At 37.7% G+C, this 12978-nt stretch overlaps 1 protein-coding gene across 1 annotated transcript; it reads left to right on the top strand.

Moving 5' to 3' along the window:
- Nucleotides 1–245: 245 nt before the first annotated feature.
- On the top strand, nucleotides 246–569 carry LOC120289876 (tRNA (guanine-N(7)-)-methyltransferase-like). Its single transcript, XM_039305256.1, has one exon. The coding sequence runs from the start codon at nucleotides 246–248 to the stop codon at nucleotides 567–569; it is 324 nt and encodes a 107-aa protein (XP_039161190.1).
- Nucleotides 570–12978: the final 12409 nt, after the last annotated feature.

Genomic DNA, 12978 nt, shown 5'->3' with positions numbered 1-12978 from the left:
GGGAGATTTGTCGCAATCTCCAAAAAGAATTTGGTTGGAAGCTTTAGGTTGCTGACTTGAGTTGTCAAAGCCAGAATGAAAAAACAGTAATGTACTCGTGAAAAATTTTGTTCTGAAAGAAATTTTGGCAATAGGAAGGATTGATTCTCCAAATATTTTCTTTTGAAGTGAAGCTAAGATGCCAAGAAGGTGACTACCTAAGAATTTTCCTAAGAAACGGTGCTAGACAAGGCCAACTGATAAAGATGTTCTTCCTATTTCCAGATCATCATTTTAAAGAGAAAAATCACTGTCGTAGGGTGATTAGTCCTCACTTGCTAGACGAGTATGCATATTCTCTGGCTATTGGGGGCATAAATTACACCATTACAGAAGTTGAAGAATTGGGTGAATGGATGAAGGACTGTTTGGAAAACCATCCGATGTTCGAAGCACTGACGGATGAAGAACTCATGAACGATCCGGTGGTGAAGCTATTGACCAGCGCGACCGAGGAAGGCCAAAATGTTGCCAGGAATGGTGGGCAGACATTTCAAGCAATATGCAGACGCATTGCCCCATCTCTATGATAGAAATCAACTAATGGCTCTGTGTTTTGGGACCACTTAGGTGAACTTTCATGCATTTTTTGGGATCCTTTGAAAGATAGAGATATTTTTTATAATGCAAAAGAGAAATTGCATACCTGCTTCTTCATTACTTACCATGCCTTCCTTTTTTTGGTCTCTCGCCATTCTGTACTTTATTTTTTTGGCCAACTATATATACACATTATTATTGCATTTAAGCTTTGCCACATTGAGAATTCCATCAATCGGAATTTTTTTAGCAGCAACAGAGCTCTAGTATCAAGACTTGGTAGGGACAGCCTAATTAGCCAATCTAATTGGATCTACAAATGTACATTAATAACAAAATGCCACGAGCGATCGTAAAATGTTGTCCTTTTCAACGTGCTCCGAGACGTTCAATTATTCATGCTTTTAGAGCATCAATGATTAGAGTTTGCTATTGTAATGTCAAAAGGCCAATCATATATGGTCTAAGACAGAGGCGACGAAGAAGGAACTGTTCTCGATTTGTGCGCAAAGTTCAATCCTTCTTTGCTGGTTCATGCCGTGACGTGCAATCTCACATCTGACTTTTCTCCATTATTGTTCATCAGATAAGCACAAACGCACCCAACTTCATTGGCAAAGAGTGTTTATTCAACCATACTTAGTACTCAAATATACGGCGACGAACTATGCTTCCCCTATAAACCCACACTAGGTAACAAATGGCGGTAGGCAGAGACTCGTCGGGCTTCGAGCGTCTTCTCGTACTGTCGATGGACTTGAAGAGCTCCGAGAAGTAGCCCTTCCCAAACCCTCCGCACCCGCCCTTCTGATACTATTTCCCTTGATCGTCCGTAAGCATGCACCCCTCTTTGTATGGTCTCTATGAATATGGTGGGCCTACACAGTCATGCAGCAAGAAAAGCCAGATGAACAACATCAGAGAGGAGGATCAGCAGCGTGCACGCCATTCTTTTTGGAGATTGCGAATAATCTCCCAAAATTTCTTTCAGAACAAATTTTTTCACAAGTTCATTACCGTTTTTTCATTCCAGCTTTGACAACTCAAGTCAGCAACCTAAAGCTTCCAACCAAATTCTTTTTGGAGACTGCGAATAATCTCCCACTCTCCGGGCGCTGATCATCCGAGATTACGCCTGTTGCTTGATCTGCATTAATGGAAATCGCTACAACATTCGATTTTCTGGAGAAGATGGACAAAGAAAAATGTCGTCTTCTTGTTGATCGGTGAGAAACCAGCAAACATTTTGGGAGATGAGAGAGAGAGAGGAATGGGGGGAGATAAAGCGCTGGGTATACAACCCTTGAAAAATTGAAAAGATGAGAGAGGATTTTGAGCGGGGACAATGCATAAATTATTTTCCTTGTGTCAGTCGCCAGAGGAGAGAGAAAAGAGCATCCAAGCCTTTTCGATTTTAATTTTTTAATTCCTACATATTCCAGATCACCGGACAGATGTCGCTTTTTCAGTGGAGCATATACGCTAGGTCAGCTGATGATGTGGTAGTTACTAACCACCAAATATTTTCTTGTGCACTCGGAAATTGTGCATTTTGTTTGGGACGCTTGAAATGTCTAAAGGAGGAAGAGCGGAACAGTGGGTAAATAGATGGAGAGGTGAGAATAATAGGAAAAGGAAGGGGCGGATACTATTTAAAACATCGATGACTATGCAAATACTGCTTTTCAATTATTTACATTATTTTGAGTTTATGTGCCGCTTATGAGTGTTTTATAAAGAGAAGAATGAAGTGACTGGCATGAGAAATAGGAAGCAACTTCGGATGAATGTGATACTCATTATTCTATAATTGAGAACAAAATTAATTTATAAAGCAATGCGATAAATACATAAGAATACTTCAAAAAAGTTTTTAAAAATTCAAATATTTAATAAAAGTTGACTAAATCATCTTGTCGTCCAATTTTAAAAATTGGGCATTTCATCTCTAGAATCTTATTCTTTGAAAAGTCTCCACCCTCAACCTCGCCGTTTGCCTCGCTACAGTACGAATCTGATTCTATACCTCCATCACTCTAGTCTAGTTCTTGGTTTCTCACTCCAAAAGCTTTTCCAAGTGCGCCAGGATTGAGAATTTGGTTCACTCACTTTCTTTTTCACTACGGAGACAAGAGAGAGTCAATAAGAAATTTTTACAACGGCAAATTCAAGAGCTTTCGTGGAAGGGAAGAAACTGCCACGAAAATGGAAGGGAAGAAATGAGCTTAGTGATAAATTCTAAAATATTCCCTTTTCTTATTGGCCAAAGAGTTAATTCAATTTGACTTGAGTAAATCCGAGCTTAGGGGTGGTCAAACTGTTTATTAATCCACACGGGTTGATTGAGTAGTATCCAGTTAACGTGATTATTAGATCACATGTCGAGGACGTTGTCTTGGTGAAGGTCGTGTTTGATTGGGCCAGCTAGGCTTGACCGATGTTTTTTTTTTTTTTTTTTTTTTTGGTCGGTGGCTTGACCGATGTTAACGAGCATTAATTGGCTGGCGAGGGGAAATTTGAAAGTTAAGATACCGTAGTGCCCCTTCTGGAACTCTTTCACCATGAAAACGGGTTGACTTCATTTGGTAGGTCCTCATTTTCGACATAATATATCCGAGATAAAAGAATACCATACGATATAAACATACTAGCAAAAACCTGCACAACAAAATCACGACACCCAGACCCCTGGAGTGCCAAAAGTTGGCATAAAGAGGCACTTAAGTATCAAAAGTATCAATCCGGCTAAAATCGGACTAAAACGCCGACATGTCAATTTTGGGCGCGAGTGCAAAACGGCTTCATTTTGGTGCGACGTGGTAAAAAAATTAATTAAATTAAATTTATTCAAAACATTTAAAAATAAAAATAAAAATATTAAAAATAAAATTAAAAAATATTAAAAAATTAAAATATTAAAAAATTTATTAAAAAAAATGGGAGGGGGGGGAAGGGCCGGCGACGGAGGAGGGCTAGGGGCCGGCAACCCCAGCTAACCCTCCCCCATCCTCGCCGGCCCTTCACGGCGGTGGGAGCGGCGAGCCCTCGGCCGTCCCCACCCCCTCTAATTTTTTAATATTTGTATTTGTATTTTTAAATGTTTTAAATAAATTTAGTTTTAAATTAAATTATATTAATTTTATATTAATTTTTGTCACGTGAGCACCAAAACAACGTCGTTTTGCATTGTCTAGCTATGTCGGCGTGCAAAACGATGCCGTTTTGTACTTACTTCACCAGAAATTGCGTACGTCGGTATTTTGGCCGGATTGACACTTAAGGCTGCGCATGACAACGCTTTTATTCCCGGGAAGAGTTTTTTTTCAGAAATAGTTTTTTCTATTTCGCTCCGGGGAACAATTTATGAGTAAAAGAACCCGTTTGGTAACGACACAAAATTTCTACTCCGAAATAGAAAAAGAATAGAAATGCGTTTGGTAACGCAACAATTTCTTTTTGTATTTATTTATTTTTATTTTGCCGACGAATCGCCGCCGCCCGACCGGCGACCGGCGGCGGCGATCGACCGGCAATCGGCGATCGGCAACGGCAACCAGTGACTGGGCGACCGCGGCAGCGGCGATCGATGAACGGCGGCGGTGCCGGTGGCAGCGGCAGCGGCGGCACTGCAACCGGTGGCGGCGACCGACGACCCGGCGGCGGTGGCGGCGGCCGGCGGCGATCGGGCGGTCGGCGGCGGCTGGCGGCGATCGGCGGTCGGCGGTGGCAGCAGCGGCGGCGGCGGCCCGGCGGTCGGTGGCGACCGGTGGGCGGTGGCTCCGGGCGGTTGACGGTGGTTGCGGCAAAAAAATAAAATTAAAAAAGAAAATCAGCTTACTTCTAGAAATTGTTCCCAGGAACAAGAAGCAACTTTTTTTTGCTTCTCAAATCTGTTCCTGAGAACAAATGTTTTACCAAGCGAGTTTGTTCTTTTTTTTTTTGTTCTGGGGAACCAAAGAACATAAATTTTGAGGAACAGAAACGTTGTCATGCAGCACCTAAGTGATCAATTTATCTCCGATTTTGATACTTAAGCGTCACTTTCGTAACTTTTGGCACTTGAAGCGTACTTTTGCCGATTAACAAGGAGAGGAAGAAATGTGAAGATGATGAATTGTTCTATCGTGGGCATACTCTAAATATATTCTAAATACATTATCCGATTAATTGTATGACTTATTCACTAAGATGAAGTCTGCCAAAGATATTTGGAATGCACTTAGAATTCAAGTACAAAAAGGAGGAGTAAGGCACCAATAAGTATTTTGATTTTAGGTTTATTGATATTTGAAGCAAGTCCATGATTGCAAGTACTTGTCAACAAAATTCATGCCCTCAAAATTGATATCCCAAAATCTTTTCAAGTTGGGAAAAGGCCAACACACAAGTTAGACGACATCACTTTGGAACAAATTCAGCTTCAAATTGAGGAAGAGTCACATGAACATGATAGTTCTATTTTGTATGATACTAAGGTGAATGCTATGGTGTAAGGGATTTCAATTCAAAAACTACAATAATTTCAAAGTAAAGAAAGGGCAAAAATTTAAGAATTTACCAAAGAAGAAAATGATTGTTGTTTTGTTTGTGACAAATAAGGTCACTATGCTCTTACCTTTTACCATAATAAAATAAAATAAAATAAGGTCACTATGCAAAGGAGTGTAGGCACCGTAAGTATGCATCCAAGGACAAGAATATTCCAATGGTGAAGGTAAATGTAAATTTGATTGAAGAAAACTATGTTGTCATGATTTCAACTTTATTTTCAAATATGAAAATTTATGAGATCAATTATTTTTGGCCATGATTTCTAAAATCAATTTTACTTCTGTTAAAACTTATTAGTGGTTGGATTCTGATGCTATAGTCCATGTGTGCAAGGACAAATATATATTCAAGTAAGTTGAAGAGGCTGTCTACACAAATGTTCAAGGGGTCTTGATGGCAAATAACACTCTTGCAAAGGTTGCTAGTAAAGGCATAGTAAAGACAGATTTTAGATAGATTTTACTTCTGGAAAGAAGATTGCCCTATGTTGTTTATACCCTGAATTATAAAGAATTTTATTTCTATTGATTTACTTTGTAAAAGAGTTGTTTCAAGAATTGGGATACTTTAAAGTTCTGGCTGTTTTAGTGCGCGCTACGCGAATTTCTTATCCCGAGCCCTGGTTGTTAGATTTCTACTTATCCAAACGCTCTAGAAAATATTTAGCAGCTATGTCCATGTCATCTGGGGTACTCTTAGTCAAACATAAGTGCTAAAAATGACCGAGGAATCAAATTATAGTAGGTGCTTATGAAAACCAAAAACAAAACAAAAATCAGTCCAATAACATCTACCGGATTTGTAGCTGTCTCGTATATTCATTTGCTAGGCAAAATGAAAGATTGTATTGATGATCGAAGCTACGTGCAAAAGCATCGTACAGGAATACACTAAAACGTACAAAGAGCAGAAATCATAAGGCAGGAAAAGACACTCTCACCAGGCAAGCGTAAGTAAGCAGCCTAGTATACAGGCCGACCAACAAGAAACCTTCTTTTAGTTGTAGTAGTAGTTGTTATTTTTGTTATTGTCGCTGTTGTTATTATAACTATTACTACCAGGCCAGGAACAAGAAAGCCTAGCTGAAGGAACAGGAAGTGACATGGCTGAATGAAATCAAATCATTCACTTTGTTTGGGTTTCTATATAAAAATTATCTTACCTGACGAATCATGTTAAAAAGTCAAATCCAAAAAATAAAGAGCGACTACATGAATATAAAAACATTTAGGACCCGTTATCAAGCAATGTGAAACAATTTTTCTCACATGTAAACTAGAGTCGAGTAGCACGTGAAATTTTGACCACTTCACATGAAATTTGACTGATGTAGGTGGAGTGGAGACACATTCACAAAAGATATAGTACTGACTTTGACATATAGGAATTCACTTCTCATAGCATTCCTTTGTATCTTATCCGCTCCACATGTGCAATAGGAAATCAAGTACAGAAGTTGCTCATCCAACGACTAATAGAGAACCAATGCAATGCATGAAAAATCTCTAAAAGATGACATGTTTGTTTTTACATATCAAAATCTAATCAAGTTAATTTCATCGCATCACACGATTATTTCAAATATCAAAGACGACAGGAATCAAAACTTTTGCTTCGACTCTTCGAACTCCAACTTTTGTCTATATGTCTTAGAGACCGCTCCATCCGAACCTAGTACTTAATCACTCAGTCGATCGTGTTGACCATTTGATGTGTTCAAAGTTTGAATGCCAAAAGTAAAAACGCAACAAAAATTTACTTATTCAACAAATATTTTCCTCCATCTTTAGTTGAAGCTTCTGTCGATGGATCAAACACATGGACATCGCTCACCCGTAAACAAAACTTAAAGTGAATATGGATAATATCTCTTTTCATAACTCATCAATCTGAAGTTTTGGATATCAGCTACATGTCATGCATGATGTTCAGTTGCTCATAAATTAAAAGCCTATGCTTCAGATTGACATTAGTTATATCAGCATCGCTCGTTGAACAGTAAAACTAGTTGATTAATGAGAGGCCGCTATCAGCATCATCTCACTCTTTTGGGTAAACCCTTCCCCTTTTTAATCTCCTTGTCCTCATAAATCTATTTTACATAATAAGTTCGCCACTCAGCATGTAAGGACTGAGATGTAAGTGATTTCTATTTCACCCATCCTTGAATTTTGCCAATTTGGTCCTCCAATTTAACTCTATGAGTCTACAGCCCCCAAAAGAACTAGACGTACAGAATGTATTATTTAATTGAGATTATAGCTCTGAACTTAAATTCTGACTTCGTACGGCCTATTTATATAACATTTGAATCGAAAGAATCCGAGACAGGGGTAGGAAAAAAGCAAATTGCTTTTGGCAAGTTATAGGTAATGCCTGTCCGACGCAACGTCATATTTAATTAATTCATGAAATATGCGGAAACAAGAAAGTATGTAGTCACCGCACATGCCTTTTTTCAAGAATGTTACTTGGAGCCATGCGGATCGCCAAGACTACTTTCTCCATGTGAAATCTAATGATGGAGTAAAAGACATTTATATATATATATATAATCAACAACGAACAGACTGCATCAAACAAGGGAAAAGAGAGGAACCCGGGAAGGAGATAACTTGTTATAGATGAAGCCAAATATTTGTTTTTAGAGGCTTTTGTCTTTTCCATCAGATTTGCTTTTAAGTTAAAAGTGATACATTTATATTAGCGATGTCAAGACCCTAGCCATCAAGATGCTGAAAAAGGAAATAGAGAGGTAAGAACAAGAGAGAAGAAAAAAGTGAGTTTTTTCTTGATGAGGGTTCTCAATCTCTTTGTGCCCTGATCTTGAGAGAAGATCATCATTGTATTCCAACTTTTTTCGAAATCTAGTGAATTCGCAGAGTGCCTCTGCGTGGAGACGTAGCCCAAGTTTGAATGAACTTCGATAACAAATTTTCTAGCGTGTTCATCTGATTTTGTTATTTTATTATTATATTCTGCTTGGTGAATTGTTTGCGAACGTTATTTTTATGGAATCGACGTGTGATTTTGTAACAACTGGTATCAGAGCCTGGGTTGGCTAATCGAGAACATCGAGGGTTTTTCGGTGACGTTCGATTGAAAGCAAACAAGATGGCAGAAGATAAAATCAGAATCGATAAGTTCAATGGAGAGGATTTCGGATGGTGGAAACTACAAATGGAGGATTATCTTTATCAAAAAAAAATCTCTATGCACCACTTGAGGGTTGGAAACCCGAGATGGGGAAGTGGATCCAACAGTAGAATCCGGATGGAAAATTCTTGATCGAAAGGCATTAGGTGCGATTCGTCTAGGGTTGACGAAAAAGACAGGATACCACATTGCGAAAACAAAAACTGCAAAAGAAGTCATGGATATTCTAACGAATATTTATGAGAAGCCGTCCACATCAAATCAGGTATTTTTGCTGAAGAAACTGGTTAATATGAAATTATCTGATAGATGTTCTGTGGCAGAGCATATTAATAGTTTCATGCAAGTCACGGGTCAATTGGAATCCGCAGACATAGATTTAGATATGAAGCTTCAAGCTTTATTATTTTTATGTTCTCTTCTAGAAAGCTACAATACTGCAGAGCAGGAAATTTCGAGCACCATGAAGGATGATTTAACTCTTGATGATGCTGTGAGTAGTATCATGGATGAAGAGATGCGAAGAAAAGTCTCAGGTGGAGATAATGTTTCTGCATCTACATCTTCAACACCACTCACAATGGAGAACCGTGGAAGAAATAAAAGTAGAGAAAAATTTAGCGAGCGTGGTAGGTCACAATCAAGGGGTAAGAGACAGGTTGCAAAAGATGAGTGTTGGTTTTATCATAAAATCGGACATCGGAGGTTTCAATGTGAAGCCTACAAAAAGAAGCATCAAGATGAGAATCAATGAGCTAATGTGGTTAGCGATGAATCTTTGCTAGATAACTTGTGTTTGTCTACAGGGTTTGACTTGACAACAAATAAATGGTTTATTGATTCTGGTGCTTCTTTTCATTGCACCTCGCAAAGAGACATATTTGATGATTATGTCAGTGGAGATTTCGAACAAATGGTTGTGGGAAACGGCCACATGTGTCCCATTGTTGGGAAAGGAACCGTGACTGTGAACATCTCAGGTGGAGGACATCTAGTTTTGCGTAAAACTAGGCATATTCCGGAATTAAAGAAAAATCTAATTTCAACTAGTAAACTTGACCAAGAAGATTTGGTAATAACCTTTGGCTGTGGAGAGTGGAAGATAACCTCAGGGGCAAGAGTAGTAGTAAAGGGAAAGCGTACGTATACACTTTACATTCTCCAATGAGACAATATCAGTGATATGGTTGCAACTACAATGGCTACAGGTAATTTATCTACTCATTGGCATTATTGTTTGGGACATCTTGGTGAAAAAGGTGTAAAGCAGTTACACTCGAGAAAATTACTCCCAGGTTTGCAAAAAGTTGAGTTAGATTTTTGTGAGAGTTGTATTTATGGAAAACAGATTGCTGTTAGTTTTCAATTGAATGGGCGACTAAATAAAGGCTAGAAGCTAGAGTTGGTTCATACTGATGTATGGGGACCTGCTCAGGAACTCTCTTATGGCGGTAAGAGATATTTTGTCACCTTCATTGATGATGCGATAAGGAAGACTTGGGTCTATGCTCTTAGAGAAAAGTCATAAGTATTTGGGATGTTCAAAATGTGGAAGACCATGGTAGAAAAAGAGACAAGTTATCAGGTTAAAGCTCTGAAATCTGATAATGGTGGTGAATACACAAGTAAGGAATTTGCAGAATTTTTAAGTCGAGAGGGCAAACATGAATTAAAGATTGTTCATAGAACTCCTCAAGAGAACGGTGTAGCTAAAAGAATGAACATGACTATTCTAGAACGTGCGAGATGCATGAGGCTACATGCGGGTCTCCCGCTACACTTATGGGCCGCCACAGTTGATGCAGCTGTTTATCTTATCAACAGAAATACATCTAGTACGTTGGATGGAGAAATACCACAAGAACGGTGGTCAGGTAAAAAGATTAATTATTCTCATCTAAAGGTGTTTGGTTGTATTGCATATGCTTTGATTGATAGGGAGGATAGAAAAAAGATTGATGCTAAGTCCCAGAAGTGTGTCTTTATCAGATACGGTGGTGACGAGTATGGCTATAAGCTTTGAGATTATGAGAATAATAAAGTCGTCCGCAGTCACAATGTGGTATTCCATGAAGAAAAGATGTACAAAGATCGTCAGACAAAGCATGAGAAGGTAATAGAACCAAAATATGTTAAATTAGACATAATGCCCGTGAAGATGTTTCCAGTAGATCAAAGTGCACTTGAAAGAGAGGTTTAAGATGAGTCTATTATCAATGAAGACGTAGTTCAAGAGGAACACAATGATTCGGAGCAGACTAACAACCCTGAAGTACTTGTCTTGAGGAGGTCTACACGTGTGAGAAAGCCAAAGGTAATTTTTGATCCATCAACTAATATTGTTCTGAGTCATGTCTTATATATAGATTCAGGAGAATCGGAGACTTACGATGAGGCAAAGGCAGACACGTCTCACTTGCAATGGGAGTGTGCTATGAAAGACGAGATGAGCTCGTTACTTCAGAACAAAACTTGGGAATTGACCAAGTTGCCCATAGGTAAAAAAGCTTTATTAAACAAATGGGTGTACAAAATTAAGAATGAAGTAGATGGTAGTATTAGATACAAGGCGAGACTTGTAGTTAAGGGATTTTCTCAAAAAGAACGAATCGACTAATCTGAGATATTTTCACCTGTAATGAAAATGACATCAATTAGAGTTCTGTTGAGTATAGTTGCAGTGGAGGATCTTCATATTGAGCAGTTAGACGTAAAAACAGCGTTTTTACACGGTGACTTAGATGAAGAACTATACATGACACAACCTAATGGTTTTGAAGTCAAAGGTAAGGAGCACATGGTATGTCGCTTGCAGAAAAGCTTGTATGGCTTGAAACAAGTTTCGTGGCAATGGTACCTAAAATTTGATAGTTTTATGAATGAAAAAGGATTTGCACACTGTTGTCGCGACCTAATTTTTTCGGGTTCATCACCTAAAACTAGGTTAATGGATTACTAAGTCTTTAAGCTTAGCTCGGGCTCTCCCAAGCCCATACCAATTCGCGACTTAGGTTTGAATTCTTAACATGCAAATGATTTTCAATCAAGAGTCGCCACTAATCTATTTTTGGTGGGTCAATTAGAAACCCAAGTAAAGTAACGGGAGATTTACTTTACTCCTATGAACCAGAGATTTATGAGTTCGGGGACTTGGTTACACCAGACTATCGTAGTGCCCTTTCGGTACCTTTTTATTTCATTTTTAAAAAATGTTTGGCAATTGAATTGATTTTAATTTAACTTCCTAACATGTGAGGTGATCATACATGTGCGCATACCACCAATTTAACACTCAAGAAAGCAATTAAATATTGCAAAACATACCTAGAAGCAACGAAAGCATCTGCATTGTTAAATTAGAACTCACATAAGCAACCCTAGATATGATTTCTAATTAACACGCAATTTCAATTTTTGTTTTCACTTTATTTAATGAAAATCATGACTTATGCAACGCATGTAATCTAATATGACATGAAGAAATGTAATGATTAAATGCAATCTAAATTAATCAAATGATGACAGGTAATGCAATGCAATGACATACTAAAATGACACGCAACATACAATTTAGTATGCGAGTTATATGTCACGCGACATTTATTAAATGACTTAGTCTAATGACGAGGAAGTTCTAATTAAATGAACCTAATAAAAACTAAATGACGTGCATTTGATATTTCTATTTAAAAATGCAAAAATGATCTAGCTAGATTAAAATTCTAATTTAAACTAAGGATCAAGTCACATTAAATCTTAATTTAAACTAAGATATTATCTTAATCTAACATGCAATGACGTGCAAAGAATGCCCTAATTCAACATGATATATGCATGATGATTTTTTGTGTTTTTATATTAATTTCGAAATTAAAATTTCACATGCAATTCAAATAATGATAAAACTAACAACCTAAATGAATGCATTTTTTTTTGTTTTTTTTATTTATATTTTTCTAAATTCGGAATAAAATCCCTATTCTAGATATGCAAGATAACGAGAAATATTTTAAAACAAACTGAATCCTAATTCAAATATTTTTTAGATTTTTAGTGGCTTAAAAAAACAAGCAATTATCGACTAAATCTAAACAATTAAGATATTCAATCAAATAAAGGATTAAAATAATCGAAAAAAATAACTTGTTGTCTCACGGGTCAAATTAACGATTATCCTAACCTTAATTAACACGACAAAGAGTTCAAAATAATTAAAAATCTGATCCGAATTCTTACGGATATAAGTGTATATGATAGAGAAAGAAATGCTCTTCGTCATTCTAAGGCACTTAAATTAACACATGAATTCAATGTAATAGCATGACTTGAAGATTGATGCAAGTGAGAGCAAGAAAATTTCCATTCATTTTCCTCACCTCATAATGCCATTTGATCTCTTAGTTGCCCCGATGTGGGGTGATTCTTGACATGGGTGATTTGAAAAGAATATCCATAAGTGTATGGGCTCAAAAGGGTTAAGCAATGGATCACCTGTAGTGTTTGAGATAGAGAAATGAATTGCCTCTCATCATTTCGGTTGCCGTACCTCTTGCGAGAGAACTCTTTCCCTTATGGATATGAACCTTCCTACACTCATCTCACAAGTGTATGAATATGAGACTGTGTATAGGATAGGGTTTGCCTTTCATCATCCCGACTTGTCTCATTTAGTATGCTCAATCAATTCCACAA

The sequence above is a fragment of the Eucalyptus grandis genome, chromosome 11 (genome assembly GCF_016545825.1).
Source record: "Eucalyptus grandis isolate ANBG69807.140 chromosome 11, ASM1654582v1, whole genome shotgun sequence".
Lineage (NCBI taxonomy): Eukaryota > Viridiplantae > Streptophyta > Magnoliopsida > Myrtales > Myrtaceae > Eucalyptus > Eucalyptus grandis.
Note: the sequence above shows the minus strand (reverse complement) of the source record. Positions and strands in the feature narration are given on the sequence as shown.

Excerpts from the sequence above, each read along its gene's own strand:
- LOC120289876 (XM_039305256.1), top strand. The coding sequence starts at position 246 with ATGTTCTTCCTATTTCCAGATCATCATTTTAAAGAGAAAAATCACTGT.